This window comes from Taurulus bubalis (assembly GCF_910589615.1).
Source record: "Taurulus bubalis genome assembly, chromosome: 9".
Classification (NCBI taxonomy): Eukaryota; Metazoa; Chordata; class Actinopteri; order Perciformes; family Cottidae; genus Taurulus; species Taurulus bubalis.
Window position 1 is genome coordinate 2,633,927 of NC_136597.1, and position 17,158 is coordinate 2,651,084.

The 17,158-nt window shown below is 45.5% G+C and overlaps 1 protein-coding gene across 1 annotated transcript; it reads left to right on the forward strand.

Moving 5' to 3' along the window:
- Window positions 1-368: 368 nt before the first annotated feature.
- On the forward strand, window positions 369-16,210 carry exoc3l1 (exocyst complex component 3-like 1; the record flags this gene model as incomplete). Its single annotated transcript, XM_079223830.1, has 15 exons — window positions 369-411; window positions 3,266-3,441; window positions 3,980-4,199; window positions 4,932-5,144; window positions 6,522-6,709; window positions 6,790-7,008; window positions 7,716-7,786; window positions 8,236-8,353; window positions 9,812-9,937; window positions 11,599-11,699; window positions 11,805-11,915; window positions 12,587-12,857; window positions 14,011-14,166; window positions 14,819-14,952; window positions 15,040-16,210. The coding sequence occupies 15 exons, from the start codon at window positions 369-371 to the stop codon at window positions 15,224-15,226; spliced, it is 2,334 nt and encodes a 777-aa protein (XP_079079956.1). The 3' UTR covers window positions 15,227-16,210.
- Between the last annotated feature and the right edge of the window lie 948 nt (window positions 16,211-17,158).

Genomic DNA, 17,158 nt, shown 5'->3' on the forward strand with positions numbered 1-17,158 from the left:
TATATATATATATATATATATATATATATAGTGTATTTACCATCTTCTCAACAGGCCCCTGAACCTTCCAGCATTAGTCTCCTTCCTTTCCTCCCTCCTGCTCCCTTCCTTTCCTCCCTCCTGCTCCCTCCCTTTCCTGCCGGCCTCTCAGCAGAGGATGTGTGTCTGGGCGAGAGAGAGAGAGAGAGGGTGTGTGTGTTCGTGTGTTTGTGAGGAGGAAGAGGAAAGCGGCCAGTAGAATGGATGTGTGCCCTCTCTCCTCCTCTTCCTCGTCTCATTTCTGTCCCTCTTCATCCTCCTCTGCCAGCGGTGCACCCTCAGTGCCTCGGGGGAAGGGAGCGCCGACGGGCCGCTGACAACCAACTCCAATGTCTGCCGGGGATCAGAAGAGTGGAGGGGACAAACCAGAAGGTAACGGGACACACACACACACACACACACACACACACACACAGGTTGCCAGCTGACAACATTAGGAAAAGGCCAACGCCCACTTCTTCTAAACTCAATAGCCAGAGACAAAACAAAGAGCTGCATGGCTGCAGTGTTCCTGTCTTTGAGAAACTGTAGAAACATTAAAATAAATCATTAAAATATTACGGTTAGAGTGAAGCATCCCTTTGTGGGCGGGGCCTGTAGCATTTGCCAGTCGGTGTCGACCCGCCCCTGAGTGATGAAGGCTCCTCCGGGTCCGGCGGTCAAATCTCCAGTATGATTATGACAGAATAGTTTCCTTTTGAGCGCCACGAACACGACGTGTTCATCAGCCTGTGTGGTGTCGTCTGCCGGCCCGGATGTTGATATGAAACCACTCAGTACAGGGTCCTTACGCTCATGGAAAACATGGAACAGTCATGGAGTTTTAAAATGGTTATTTCAGGCCTGGAAAAGTCCTTGAAAAAAATAAAATCCCAAAGTTTAGTTAAAGTCATGTAAATGTGTTATATTCATGTGTTCATGACGTTCATTTACGCTGAGTTTGAAATAATGAATATGCTTTTAAAAGAAAGACTCACAATATAAGCAGGCATACATACAGGCATCTATATAAATGTTTATTCTTTTAATCAAACTATTGTCTCATTCATTTGTGTCATTTAAGGTTTACTGTATGCTTTGTGTTCTCATTGTTAGTTTAAATACTACATTTACTCACTTTTTACTGTTTACATTTGGTTAAAAGTCATGGAGAAGTTGGTCAGAATGTGAACCCTGACTTTAAGGACCTGCTGAGGAAGAAATAAGATTCCATGATCACTGGGATTGCAGATCAAGTCATGTGTGCCCCAACGGCTACAAAGTGTCAAATCTGTTTCTACACTTGTTCTTTTCGTGCTGAATGACGCATCAGCACGTCTCTGGTAAACACAAGATTTAAACTGTGTCTTTGTGAAGGAACTTAGTTTTACAGATCTGTCAACCAAATCAACGAATTGAATGAGAGTTAGTCAACTACGAGTTATTTTGGTCAAGGACAGCCTCTGCTGGTTCCCATAGCAACCTGCCTTTATCACAGTGCGGTAATCGGTGAGTGTCGTCGGGTAGTTGGCCGTGCATCGGCCATTACATGACTCATCACTTTCCTGAAAGTGAGCTCTGTGGTTTATTGTTGTGCAGAGTCGCTGATGACGACGTTTCAGATTTTGGGTGTTGGTGAGGGACAGCAGGGCGTCCCATGACGTCTTCTGAGACCGAGACGGGCTGCTCCTGGGAGTTGAGAAGTCCAACTTCACTGCCAGCAGCTGGGTTGGACATGTAGGTGTGCTAAGATCGTAGCGGCTAATGTAGCGACTAATGTAGCCCCGTGAGATGCTCACGTGTTTCTAACTCCAGCGCCATTCAACACTGACTCAAGTGACATCACCTGAGGACATTCAGCTTCCTCTGGAGCCACAACAGACTTTATACAACTAGTTTTCACATTAGTAGGAAGCACAGCCCAAGACCTGTAAACGGACTTTGATGAGTTTCCTTTTCACCCGTTAAACACCCTGGGACCAATTTTCTCTAAAGGTTCTTTTCTTTTTCCCTGTGTTTGAGTCGTCGTAGGAACCCCCAAATTAATTCAAATACTTGTGTTTATTGTATGTACTTGTTCAGCAAAGTCTTGGGGAAAAAATGCACATCTGCAAAAAAAACACTTTTAAAAGATATTTGGATCATAACTATGAACATCCAGCACAATATGAGCAAGATTTCCCAAAAATGCCTCCTGGAGCGGTCACCGGGTTTTTAAAACTGTATTATGATGCCCTAACAACAGCCCACATACTAATAACACACCTTTTTGGAAAGAGTAGGACCTAAATAATCGGAATCTGCAACAAAATCATAATATAATCATAATCACAATAGAACACAGCATTTGGGTGTTCAAAGGAGTTTCGGTCAAAAAACTGTGTCGTTCGGTTCTAAAATGGAGTTTATGTAAATACTTAAACTTAACGGTTACTTGAATTATGTTTCACACCAGATGTCTCTTCTCACAAGGGTTCCGGTATTGTAGCAATTTAAATGTTAAACAACGATGTGGTTCTGGAGATATTGTTTTTTGTCTGATAATAGGCGCAGGGGGTGCTCTATGTGAAATGTATCTGAAATGAATGATCCAATAGATCTCAATAGACCCCCATGGGGGTCTGCACCTCTTTCCCCTGTGTTCCAGTAGTCGTATGAACCCCAAATGAGTTCTAATACTTGTGTAATTTTATATGAATTTTCTTGGGAATAAAATGTATATTTTTGAAGAAAAAATAACTATGAACATCCAGCATGATATGAGCAAAAATTCCCCAAAAATGCCTCCTCAAGCGGTTCCCGGGTTTTTTAAACTGTATGGTTCAGTGCCTTAAAAACATCCCACATCCCAAAATCCTAGTAAAACAAAGCATTGGCATGTTAGGAAGGAGTTTCAGTCAAAAAACTGTGTCGTTCGGTACAAAAATGGAAAAACTACTTATTTTATGGCAAAACATTGGCCGATTTGGGCATGCTGGGTACCAAAATGTTCATCAGCTTCTGGTTTTAGAAATGTGGGCGGACCAGGAAGGCTTCAGGAGCTAGAAGAGGTTTGTGACTTTTCAGGTACAAATACAGAAATTGGCGCTTGGTGCCTATAATGATACAATCTGTTTAATGAGTTAGGGTTGTCTCCAGACCAAACATGGACCCTGCAGTGCGTTACATGTCTGGGTGGTGCAGTTACATATGTATTTATAGAAAAAATAAGCTTATTCTTCCCCTGTACCGTCTATCTTCCTGTCAGACGCGGTGCCGGTGGCTACGGTGTGGCCGGAGTTGGAGAGGGCCGAGTGTCTGGCCCGCGGCGCCGCCCTGAAGTGGGCGTCGGTTGTTTTCTGTCGGCCTGAGCACCTGGAGCGCCTGAGCCAATACAGGAAGAGGGAGAGCCAGAGGACTTCCTCCATACACACCCGACTCAAGGTGACCTTACAGACACACACCGACACTTCATCATCATGGCACAACGTGACCTCGGTTTATGAAATGATCTCGGAAATTATTAGACAGGAAATTTGGTTTTAAGTCATGGAAAAGTCTTGGAAAAGTCTTGGAAATCCATTGGTCAGAATGTGCTTAACGCAGGGTTCACACACATTCTGACCAATGGATTTCCATGACTTTAAACCAAAGTTAAAAGTCATGGAAATTTGGTGAAAAGTCATGGAAATTTGGTTTAAAGTCATGGAATCTTTTATAAAAGTCATGGAAATTTGGTGAAAAGTCATAGAAATTTGGTGAAAAGTCATGGAATCTTTTATAAAAGTCATGGATTTATTTATAAAAGTCATGGAAATTTGTATAAAAGTCCTGAAAATTTGGTGAAAGGTCATAGAAATTTTGTGAAAAGTCATGGAAATTTAGTTTAAAGTCATGAAATGCATTGGTCAGAATGTATGAACCCTGGTTAGAAGCTGTAGTCATAGCGGCCACCGCGCTGCCGGCGCTGCTTTCCTTCCAGTCCATGATCCAGTCGTACCTGGAGGGCGTGGGCTGGGGTCTGCAGCAGCTCCGGGAGGCCCGGCTGGAGCTGAGGGAGGTGTCGCACGCCGTGAAGAAGGCGGGGCTTGAGTCCAGTCGCAACGCGGAGGCGGTGAAGTCCCTGGAGAGGCTGAGGGACGTGTCCGTCAGCCACCGGCAGCTCCTCGCCGCCGTCAGCAACCTGCCGCGCCTCTACTCTGGTGAGCCGCTGCCGGCATCCTGATGCCACGTGTTGGTCCGTGCACTGCTTATTTTAAAGGCTTGAATTTGGGCATTTTGGTCGTCGCCATCTTTGAGGGGTTTTTTTGCAACCAGAAATGAGATGCAAGGGTGGAGCTACAACCGGAAGCCCATCAAGACAATTTTTAGGTGACTACATTTTTCTCTTACAGCTTTAACGTGTAACGACTGACTTTCATGAAGCGAAAAGACACTTCATGAAAGTCAGTCATTGCACGTTAAAGCTGTAAGACCTGTCAATCACCTTGTAGCCCCGCCCTAAAGCGTCCCCTGCTTTATGGTCTGTTTGACTCTGAATGACCAAAATGTACTAAATGAACATCACGCTGTATTGAAGAAGACTTGAAACTAGAGATTGAGACATAAACTCATGTTTACTGAGGGAATAAATCAAGAGAGAAGTAGAGTCATTTATATAGACTTCTATACAACCAGAGGAGTCACCCCCTGGTGGTCAGGAGAGAGAATGCAGGTGTTAAGGTCACCGCCTGATAAATGCCACATTTGTCTTTTTATATGTTGAAAATATTAAATATATAATCATTCTTGCTGGAAAGTAAAACAACTTCAGTGAAACAACTTCCGTCTTTAACATTCCTCAGTAGCAGCAGGAGGTTGTTGTGTAAGTTGTTGACAGTTGGCCGTGCTCCCCTCCGTCCCTCCTCCCGCCCTCTCCCCCCCCTCCCTCGCAGTGCGTAGCATGGTGTTGGAGACGGAGCGCCTGGTGGAGTCCCGCCGGCTCCTGGAGGCCCACGCCCGGCTGATGGACCTGGAGCGCTGGCAGGACGACATCCTGTGGCAGCTCCACGGGGCTGCTGGGACGGCAGGAAGCGCGCTCAGCGCAGAGGACCAGCAGCTCGTGGACGAATACTTCTCTGGTGTCGGGCAGCTGGTGGACGCCCTGGGTAAGGATGACAGTTTACACAGGATGTCCGTTTAATTAACCCCTCGAACACGGTGGAGCCCATGTGGGCTCTATGGCTGCTATAAGAACTGTATAATTCACTTCTCCATTTACTCATAACCAGTAGCATAGAGACTGATATTTACACATCTCACATTATACTCTTTTATTATAACACCAAGATCTGAACTATTCAAAAGCAAGCAAATGTTTTTTTGTAGTTCCGTGCCCTAAATAAATATATAATATTTCTTGTATAAACAGAATTTATTCAGACTTAATACACAAATGCGTATTCTTTGGTTTCGACTTTCCCTTATTCAAATCAGAATTTTGCTCATTTTAGACTAATTTATTACAGCCTAGTTTATATACGATATTCAAAGTATTTGACAAGCTTGTCAAATTTTTTAAGTACTTACGGAAACTTGCAGCGGCGACCGCAAGGTTTCACTAAACCATCAATAAGTATCCCTCAACAACATCGGATTTCACTAACAGACACATCCTCGTAACCGTACGGGCTTGTGGGCGTCCTTATGAAAACATAATCCTGATTTACCTCCTATTAGTACCTGTAAGGTCACAAAACGGCCAGAGCTTTTCTCTCTTTTTTTCTTCTCTTTCCGGAGCACATTTCTGAGTCATGAAGTCTTCCTGATCCGCCCACATTTCTAAATCCGAGTCGTATAGGAAGTGCGGAAGCTCCTGAACATTTCAGTACCCAGCATGCCCAATGTCAGTACCCAGCATGCCCAATGTCAGTACCCAGCATGCCCAATGTCAGTACCCAGCATGCCCAATGTCAGTACCCAGCATGCCCAATGTCAGTGCCCAGCATGCCCAATGTCAGTGCCCAGCATGCCCAATGTCAGTACCCAGCATGCCCAATGTCAGTGCCCAGCATGCCCAATGTCAGTACCCAGCATGCCCAATGTCAGTGCCCAGCATGCCCAATGTCAGTGCCCAGCATGCCCAATGTCAGTACCCAGCATGCCCAATGTCAGTGCCCAGCATGCCCAATGTCAGTACCCAGCATGCCCAATTACTACTTGAACACGGGAAGAAAGAGCAGTGGCTTCGTGCTTAAAGGAGCGTTCTTTCTTTTTGGCCACTTGGGGGCAGCAGAGAGAGCTCATAACTCACAGTGACAGTTTCACCTTTTGTTAAGTTTGCAAACATGTTAGCAAAGGTTCCCCGTTTGCACCGTGGACTCGTAGTGACATCAGCATGAGTTTGCCAACCCCAAACCTATTATTGAGCTAAAAAGCTAACCTCAACTGCAGCTGTTTGGGACCCAAACATGAGCTAAACATTCCTTCAGAGCGGAGAGGAACCGAGCATTTGGGTGATAACCCCCTCCCTCCCGTCCCTGCAGGCAAGGAGCTGTGGGCGGTGGTGAGCAGCGCCCTGGCTCTGGCCCGACAGAACCCCACGCCCTTCGTCTCCGCGGTGAGGATCGTGGAGCGCGAGGAGGCGCTGGACCGAGCTCTCCTGGAGGAGCGAGGGGCGACCAGGCCGCTGCCCCCGGGACGGCCCCGCTGCTGGAGGGCCTGCTTCTTCCAGGTCGGCCCGGCTGACCCGAACAACACCAAGTGCCTCTTATTTTTCCCCATGTTTAATTGTATGTTTTTCTCCTTTGCCAGGTGCTGGAGGAGGCGGTGTCGGCGCGGTTTCGCAGCGTTTCCTACCTGCACACGCGCGGCCCGGGTCTAGCCGGCCACCTGGCCGCCCTGCAGCACGGCATCATGGCCGACCTGACCACCGTGCGCCACCTGCTGGAGCACTGCGTCCCGCCGCACTACCGGCTGACGGGCGCCTACCTGAGGGCCGGACACCGCTGTTTACACGCTCACCTGGCTCAGGTCAGAGAAGCCGTGTTCAACTCCTCGTTAAGGAGATGACGAGTCTCCCAACAGTTGTGTCTTGTTGCCACGATCACAGCAGGGATCTTACGCTCATGGAAAACCTGGAAAAGTTAAATGTTTTTTTTCAGGCCTGGAAAAGTCCTTGAAAAAATAAAACCCCAAAAGTTTAGTAAAGTTCATGTAAATGTGTTATATTCATGTGTTCATAACGTTCATTTACGCTGAGTTTGAAATAATGAATATGCTTTTAAAAGAAAGACTCAAAATATAAGCAGGCATACATACAGGCATCTATATAAATGTTTATTCTTTCAATCAAACTATTGTCTCATTCATTTGAGTCATTTAAGGTTTACTGTATGCTTTGTATTCTCATTGTTAGTTTAAATACTACATTTACTCACTTTTTACTGTTTACACCCAGATTTCACTAAATGTTTGTCATGGAAATTTGGTTTAAAGTCATGGAAAAGTCATGGAATACAGAATGTGTATGAACCCTGTCATAGTTTACATATATTCTAGTCGGAGCCATGATTCCTAAACACAGTCTTTAATGGATCGTCCCAGATCCATTTCTATTGAACACATTATGTTTCTTTATGGTATTTACCAACTGGAGTTTGTAGGTTTATCCTCATTTTAACCCACTGTGTTTCAAACTGGTGAACATCCCATAATACACGTGTACTTGTGGCCTGTAGGTCAGCAGCTGGGATCTGGAGAGTGGAGAAATCTTTGCTGTGCTCAACTGGGTGCTCCACATCTACAGCAGGTGAGCTCACCACCTGCACACTGCGTTGTCTTTCTGTGGTTTGTGAGCTGTTGTGTGCTTTTGGGCAGTTTGTGTGATGTTTCACTAAATTTAAATTATGTACATTTGGTTTGAGGTGACTTGAGAGATGGAGGTCATTGAACTGATTTCCGTGTAGCTTCCTGTTGTCAGTTCATCAGTGTTCATCTGCCAATTTCAGAGAGATATTGCAGCCTATAATCTCCTATGTAAAGACTGGTACTTCTCCATTTATTCTCAATTCATCCGTCATTAGATGGAAGCAGCTTTAGCATTCTTCTCTTTGCACGCTCTATTTTCCATCATCTGTTTCATTGTATGTACTTTGTCTGTCTGTGTGCATGTTATTTAGTTTTTCTTCACGTGTATAACATGTATATATGTAGAACATTGCATTGTTTTACATTGAGTGTGTCCGTGTTGACTTGCAGCCCAGACATGATGGGTCATCCGGAGCTGGTGACTGAGATGGAGAAAGTGGAGCTCGGGCCTCTCATCTCCACCGAGGGTCTGGAGCAGCTGCACAGCAAATACGTGCAGAGTGTTCGGGTGAGCCGACCACAAACGCTCTCTTCTTGTTTCAAAGTCGTGTTTGGGTTATTCTAGTACGCAGGTTTGTAAACTGAAGGACGTCGTCTGGAAGTGTGTAGGACTACACCTCCCTTATATCTCCTCTTCAAACAATGTGTTGGATATTATCTATTTAGCAATTATATTTTTTATATGAAAAATTGGTAACATAGAAAGTGAAAGTTGGTAGGAAACGTATAAAAGAGCTCGGCCATGTAGAGGAACCAGTGTTGTTGCATTTAGTGTGTGTCCATGTAGAGGAACCAGTGCTGTTGCATTCAGTGTGGCCATGTAGAGGAACCAGTGCTGTTGCATTCAGTGTGTCCATGTAGAGGAACCAGTGTTGTTGCATTTAGTGTGTCCATGTAGAGGAACCAGTGCTGTTGCATTCAGTGTGTCCATGTAGAGGAACCAGTGCTGTTGCATTCAGTGTGTCCATGTAGAGGAACCAGTGCTGTTGCAGTCAGTGTGTGTCCATGTAGAGGAACCAGTGCTGTTGCATTCAGTGTGTGTCCATGTAGAGGAACCAGTGTTGTTGCATTCAGTGTGTGTCCATGTAGAGGAACCAGTGCTGTTGCATTCAGTGTGTGTCCATGTAGAGGAACCAGTGTTGTTGCATTCAGTGTGTGTCCATGTAGAGGAACCAGTGCTGTTGCATTCAGTGTGTCCATGTAGAGGAACCAGTGCTGTTGCATTCAGTGTGTGTCCATGTAGAGGAACCAGTGTTGTTGCATTCAGTGTGTGTCCATGTAGAGGAACCAGTGCTGTTGCAGTCAGTGTGTCCATGTAGGAACCAGTGCTGTTGCATTCAGTGTGTCCATGTAGAGGAACCAGTGTTGTTGCATTCAGTGTGTCCATGTAGAGGAACCAGTGCTGTTGCATTCAGTGTGTGTCCATGTAGAGGAACCAGTGCTGTTGCATTCAGTGTGTGTCCATGTAGAGGAACCAGTGCTGTTGCATTCAGTGTGTCCATGTAGAGGAACCAGTGCTGTTGCATTCAGTGTGTGTCCATGTAGAGGAACCAGTGTTGTTGCATTCAGTGTGTCCATGTAGAGGAACCAGTGCTGTTGCATTCAGTGTGTGTCCATGTAGAGGAACCAGTGCTGTTGCAGTCAGTGTGTCCATGTAGGAACCAGTGCTGTTGCATTCAGTGTGTCCATGTAGAGGAACCAGTGCTGTTGCAGTCAGTGTGTCCATGTAGAGGAACCAGTGCTGTTGCATTCAGTGTGTCCATGTAGAGGAACCAGTGTTGTTGCATTCAGTGTGTCCATGTAGAGGAACCAGTGCTGTTGCAGTCAGTGTGTCCATGTAGAGGAACCAGTGTTGTTGCATTCAGTGTGTGTCCATGTAGAGGAACCAGTGCTGTTGCAGTCAGTGTGTCCATGTAGAGGAACCAGTGCTGTTGCATTCAGTGTGTCCATGTTGTTGCTGCTCCAGAAGAGCGTCTCAGAGTGGATGCACAAAGCCCTACAGGTGGAGCTGCAAGACTGGCAGAGAGACCAGGAACCAGACACCGACCATGAAGGTTTCTACCAGACCAGCCTGCCCACCATCATCACACAGGTAATACCTTTCTATAATAACACTCTGAACCGGATCAACCTCTTTTGACATCAGTACAGGGTTCTTACGGTCATGGAAAACCTGGAAAAGTCATGAAATCCATTGGTCAGAATGTGTATGAACCCTGCTAGTAGGAAGACTTATCTCTTCCTTCATAAGTCTGATTCACACGCAGCTGGACCAATGGACACTCTTGTTCTGGTTCTGGTTCTGGTTCTCTCCCAGATGAACTGGAGGGTTGTGGAACGCAACTCTTTCGGGCAAAGTATCTCAACGCCCAGACAAGGTGTGTCCTCTGGTCTATACAACCATAGGAGTCGCCCCCTGGTGGTCAGTAGAGAGAATGCAGCTTTAACACATGAAGCATATACTTCTATACAACCATAGGAGTCGCCCCTGGTGGTCAGTAGAGAGAATGCAGCTTTAACACATGAAACATAGACTTCTATACAACCAGATTAGTCGCCCCCTGGTGGTCAGGAGAGAGAATGCAGCTTTAACACATGTAACAGACTTCTATACAACCAGAGGAGTCGCCCCCTGGTGATCAGGAGAGAGAATGCAGCTTTAACACATGAAACATAGACTTCTATACAACCAGAGGAATCGCCCCCTGGTGGTGTTAATGCATACAAATTATTGGATGTCTGGTGTAGCCTCTAGAAGAACTTAGGCAAACAACTTCTCTCGTTCTCTTAATTTATTTTCTTTGATCACAAACAAAGTAACAAGCTCTGCAATCTTGATATCAGGGAGTCGTCCAGTCGACACGCAGGTTGACCGTCTAAAACACCCCGAACAGCCGGAAGTTCGGCTCTTTAATACACGGTTTTCCATCATGAACATCTAACATTTAATTGGCGCTAACATTTCTAAGAGGAGGGGAATCGTGTCCTCATCTTTCCTCACAAGGCTGAAACGTGCAACGACCAGTCTGCTTCTCCAATGTCAACATACTGATTACAGGTGTGAGTGTTGTACTGCAGAGCGAGGAACCTTGAGGAACCTTGAGGAACCTTGAGGAACAGACAACCGGACTGTTCTCACAGAAAGTATTTGTTAAACTGACCTCAAACAACCTGAACTCTAATAGACATAAGAATAATGAAATGCAGAAACTCGGCTCGGAAACAATGGGTTCAGTTGTGTGTCGAGAGAGTTTTAAATAATGAATGGGAAGCCGGGGGTCAAAACAATCAATGGGAGCCCGAAACACCGGCTAACGCTAAATGTTTTGCTTTGCTAGCATTGCATTGTTGACGTAAAATGAACCCATTGCATGACAGGAAATGTCTCGTAAAAAAGGCTGTTTAATATTTCTGGTAAAGGAGCTAATTAGTGAATGGTGTGATTAACTGATGAGTCAGTTAATAATCTCTCCCTCAGTCTCTAACTTGGAATCAATTTTTCATCATTTCTAATCATGAAAGAGATGTTTTCATGGAGAAGTTATCGCCACAGGCTGCTGGTCTTTTACATCCTTTTGGCTGTATTAGATCATGACCTCCAGTCGCCTTAGTCTCACGCTGTGGTCAGGACCAAAAGAGTGAACTTTGTCTTCCTTCTTCTCCTTTTGAACCCTCCTCGAAGCAATGTAGCTACCTTTCAGCGTCCTAGGCCTCACGCTGTATGATACCATGTGTTTGATGTGGATCTGGTAGATGCTGGAGGAGAACGCCCGGGTGGCTCGGATGATCGGAGAGTCTCTGCGAGATCAGACGATACAGATGGGCCTGTACGAGATGGAGAACCTTCTAAACAGGTGGGCATTGAGGCCTGGCAGCCTTTCCCCCCCCAGTATACCCAACAGGCACGGGGAAGCCTCCACTTTCACCCTTTCATTCACCCCCATTCCTTCACATCACAGGTTTCGAGAAGCTCTGGTGGAATTTGGGAAGGAGCACCGCAGGGATCCGGTCAAAAACAAGTTCTACCTCCACTATCTGCTGGCCTCCATCAGCAACTGCATCATCCTCAAGTGAGACGATGCTTTCAAAGCTTTGGTACACAAATGTTTGGACTCTTTTTGGACACACAGAATAGGTTGCTAGTTTAACTCTGATTCTGTGCTCGAGAAGAGGATCAGTTTTTCTGAGGTCAGCAAAACATATCACGGCGATATTGTAAAAATGATCCGTCATGTCCAGTGTACGATAAGTAGATATTGTAAAAATGATTGAGCCCGGATCAAGGTGGTTCTGTCTATGTATCACAACACATCACTCAGGGTTCTTACAGTCATGGAAAACCTGGAAAAGTCATGTAAATGTGTTATATTCATGTGTTCATGTCGTTCATTTAGTTTGAAATAATGAATATGCTTTTAAAAGAAAGACTCAGAATATAAGCAGGCATACATACAGGCATCTATATAAATGTTTATTCTTTTAATCAAACTATTGTCTCATTCATTTGTGTCATTTAAGGTTTACTGTATGCTTTGTATTCTCATTGTTAGTTTAAATACTACATTTACTCACTTTTTACTGTTTACACCCAGATTTCACTAAATGTTTGTCATGGACATTTGGGTTAAAGTCATGAAACCCATTGGTCAGAATGTGTATGAACCCTGATCACAATAATTGACCAAACATAACAACAACTTAAGGCCTGATTTAAATCCACGGCGTCCCCTGTGTGATACAGGAAGTCCACAGAGAGTCTGCAGAAGCAGCAGTCGTCCCGCTCGGCCGGACGGTTCTCTCGGACTCCTCCGAACCCGCTGGCAGCTCTGGACCGGGCGGTGAGACGGGCGTGTCGCCTGGTGATGGACCAGCTGCTGCAGGACCTGCAGCCCCTCCTCCCGGGCCTGCTGACCCGCCCCTGGCTGGTCCAGGGAGACCCCACCCCCAAACTCTGCCTCATCCTGGAGCGCCACCTGGAGCTGCACGGCCGCGTGCGCCCGCCCTGCAGACAGGTGGTGCTGTTTTAGTTGCATTATTTATTGCTGCTGCCGCTGAAGAACCTTCTTATGTTTGTCTAATGTTCAGTATTAGTGGCTGCAATGAGCTGCTGTCCTTTACAAATCGTTCTCAATGTTGAGCTGAGATCTGTATTCTGAAAAGCCGATCTCACGGAGATCGGCTTTTGGCAAAACACCAATCAGCGAGTCGTGCTGCGTAACCTGTTAACGGCGTAACGTAAACATTTCCACGAAAGTACAGGCATTTCTCCATATATTTATTAATGACGTGTTATGTCTGTGTACTTTTGTGAAGTTCTTGAAATAAAGAAATTCTGCATTTCCCCCCTGCACCCCACCTGTAGTGCCTCCGCGCCCCACCAGAGGGCTGCGCCCCACAGTTTGAGAACCACTGATGTACATTATGTGGTCTAAGATTATTTATTTCTTGAATACCTAAAAAAATTAAATATGCCCACTACAGTTAAATAGTATGAATGTTTATCAAAGTCAAAACTCCTGTGTCAGCTGAAATTATTTTAGAAGGAAAATCAATAGTTCTTGAATTTTCAGCAGCCAATCAATATTTGTGTTATGCAATCTTTACATTTGACTATTTTCAATATAATAATATATATATATATATATATAGAGCGCAGGCGGCAACCTCCGGTTCTGAAAGGTGAAGCCAATGCAGAAGTGTCTTAAACCTGCATTCTATCTAATGTCCACCAGGGGGCGACTCCTCTGGTTGTATAGAAGTCTATGGCCCGATCATCAAGGGCTCCGTTGTGATGGACAGGTCTCTACCAGAGCCGTACGCTGTGTTTCTACCACGGTGCCGCAGTCCAAAAATACTCACTTCAGTTCACTGGTTGCAAAAATCCAAGATGGCGACGACCAAAAGAATGAACTATAGGCTTCAAAACCAAAGTGCGCCAACCAATGGGTGACGACTACGTCCACCTCTGTGATCCGAGGCTGCAGAAGACTTATGCTGCGTTCACACCTTTTTCTCCTGAGTTTACTCGCTTCATGTCATTCGCTTTTTCGCGGCGGAAAGGGGTCGTGGCTTTTTCGTGGCTTATCTCCGTAAAAACAGTTACCGTTTCCATCGTCCACCATGTAAATAACCACTAGTTCTGCTTTGTACTTGCTCGCCATGCAGCGCCTGCAGGAGGAGGCCCAGTGGCTGACGGCGGTGGAGTACGTCAGGGCTCTGATGCAGAGGAGGCTGGTGTGCCGCGGCGCCGAGGAGAGGAGGCAGCTCGCCCAGCAGATGGTTCAGGACGACCAGCGCTTCAGAGAAACCCTCCACGGCCTGGTGAGCAGGAGCCGCTTCCTTCTGTCGCGACTCAAAAGAGAAAAGGTTTGCAGTATCGCGCCGTCTGACTGTTTTTGTAGAAGTAAAATACACCGTAGTGGTTTCCTGTGTAAAAAATGCACTTGAACTTAGACTTTATCATGTGCATAGTATCGGAAGTCATAGCCGCAGTCGGACTAGCATCCTGTGTTATTTTTGAAAACGCAATACTATTTTTCTACCATTTTTAACACGAAAAAACTAGCTAATAACACTGTACAGGGTTCTTACGGTAATAGAAAACCTGGAAAAGTCCTTGAAATAAATCCCCAAATTTTAGTAAAAGTCATGTAAATGTGTTATATTCATGTGTTCACAACGTTCATTTACGCTGAGTTTGAAATAATGAATATGCTTTTAAAAGAAGGACTCAAAATATAAGCAGGCATACATACAGGCATCTATATAAATGTTTATTCTTTTAATCAAACTATTGTCTCATTCATTTGTGTCATTTAAGGTTTACTGTATGCTTTGTGTTCTCACTGTTAGTTTAAATACTACATTTACTCACTTTTTACTGTTTACACCCAGACTTCACTAAATGTGTGTGAACCCTGGTTGTATAAGGAAGCGTCCTCCATAAATCAAACTGGTGTGTACCCGTCTGCAGGAGGGTGAAGGCTCAGTCCCTGAAGTGAATCCTCTGTCCTTGCTATCTGTCCTTGCTGACTTCATCCGACTGAAAGACCCCGGCATGCTCACTCTGGAGGTTTCTGGACTCGCAGCCAAATACCCCGACATCGGGTAACCTGACCTCCCTGCTTCATGTTAATGTTGTTCAGCAACAACACAACGTTATAATCCACCATTTGCTCTTCTCCGTCCCCTCAGGGAAGAGCATGTGTCTGTGCTGCTGGACATCCGCGGCGACGTCTCCCGGGACAACCGGGGCGCGGTGCTGGACCTGCTGGAGCAGAGCGCCCCGCCTCTGCCCGCGGGGTACCGGCCCATCTTCACCGACATCCTGGTGCCCGCCTCCACCATGGCCTTCTGTCTGCCCACCGCCAAGTGTGCGTGACGGCGACCGGAACCTGCAGCTTACACGCAACCGTTGGTACCGGGAGTTTGTGTGCCGGTGAGGTAGAGGAAGGGGGCGGGGCCTCGCGTAACCTGACCCGCCAGGGAAAGTGCTGCTGGTCCTGAAGTAGCGCTGCTAGCTTCATTCAGACGCTGCTGTGGGATTACGGATACTATTATGAAGCCAGACACCATGGAGGTTGATGTTCACGTATGTGGAGTTTACACAACAAGTATAAAGCAGAACTAGTGGTTATTTCCATGGTGGACGGAGGAAACGGTAACTGTTTTTACGGAGATAAGCCACGCCCCCTTTCAGGCACGAGTAACATTCGCGACGCGTTTGTTGTGGACGCAGCTTTACGGGAGGGATTTTTCTCGTGGCACGAGATCCCGCACATCGCTAATCGCTAATTCCAGCTGCTAAGGTCGGCATCTACGAGCCGCTACGCTCGATTAGGTCACAAGGTCAAGCGATATCTTCCACCTTGTTCTCAGCGTCTCTGTGACCATCGACTGCTTTCTCCTGAGCAAAACACTCCTCTTTCACCTTCGCTGCGTTTGAGGAGACAGCAGACATTTCCGTGGCATTATGAATATGATCCCGTCCACATGGCAATATGTTGCTGCTGAAAGGTTTTTCTGACCCAATAGCACCTATTGGAGATATCTAATCAGGGCCTTGTGACACCTTTCTGACCCCTGACCCCAGTGAGGCTCCTGACTGTCAACCATCCGACATGAAGAACTTGGGCTGATAATTCATTACTTTAATTACCCTTAAAATCTATTATTCATTAACTTGTCTTTATGCATTCATTTTTGTACAATTCCAACTTGTATTGCTGTTCATATTGGGTATTGTTAATCTGATTTTTCTAAATATTTATTGTATTTATGTATTTTCTGCCGCTTCCTTTGAACAGCGTTTTCTGTTATTTAAAAGGATATTTATTGTGTTCTTGGTTCAGTGCCAACTTCTATATATCATATTGTAAACGCATGCTGAAATAAAAGCTTTGTCAAGCTAACTTCTTTTTTTTAAGTACTGTAATGGACTATGGAAGCCCGTTTCCGCCAATAAATAATGAGATAATAAAGTCGAAATTATGAGTCATAATTATGAGAGAATAAAGTCAAAGTTATGAGATAAAAATATGCTTCAGTGACGCTGTCTAATGGCATTTTTGTCATTTACTCTTTGTGGCTGAATATTATTTGCCTTCTAGAAAGAACTTAATGAGGTTGTCTTGACTTGGAACAACCACAGAGTCCGTTAAGCCCACGACTCCCCATCACCTTGTGGACCCTCAGAGTACGGAGGCAGAGGGTGTCATCACCCTGTGGACCTGGAGAAGGTTCAGGTCTGCCTGGAAGAGTGTGTTCAAGGGTTTCCCATGTGATGAAGATGTGTTCAAGGGTTTCCCATGTGATGAAGATGTGTTCAAGGGTTTCCCATGTGATGAAGATGTGTTCCATAGCTATTGTCAGAGTATAATCTGAATGAACAGTCTCTACATCTGATGAACACAGACCCAGATCTAGATCAGTAACTTTTCTAGTTCTGTGTCTCTTTTCATATTCATGAAATATTTTCTTTGTTTTCCTGTTTCATTCCAGGAGAGAAATGAAAACTTGACGACTGATAGCAACTATCAACATTACAGTTACAGCCTGTGATGGATGCACATATAATTGCGACCGGCTTGTTGCCATCAGACTGAAGCACGTCTTGTTCTGTAGTTTGTCCTCAGCGAGCAGCAGGTGCTGCCGCGAGCCGCTCCGCCTCACAGCATTAATCACGCAAAGCCGCCGCTGAGATACCTGACAGCCGTCCTTCACATCTCCACCTCATTCAACCAGACTTCATGCTCTTGTTCAAGACAACACAGACTGGACTTTTCTCACTGAGTAAGAACAACTGAACTGAACA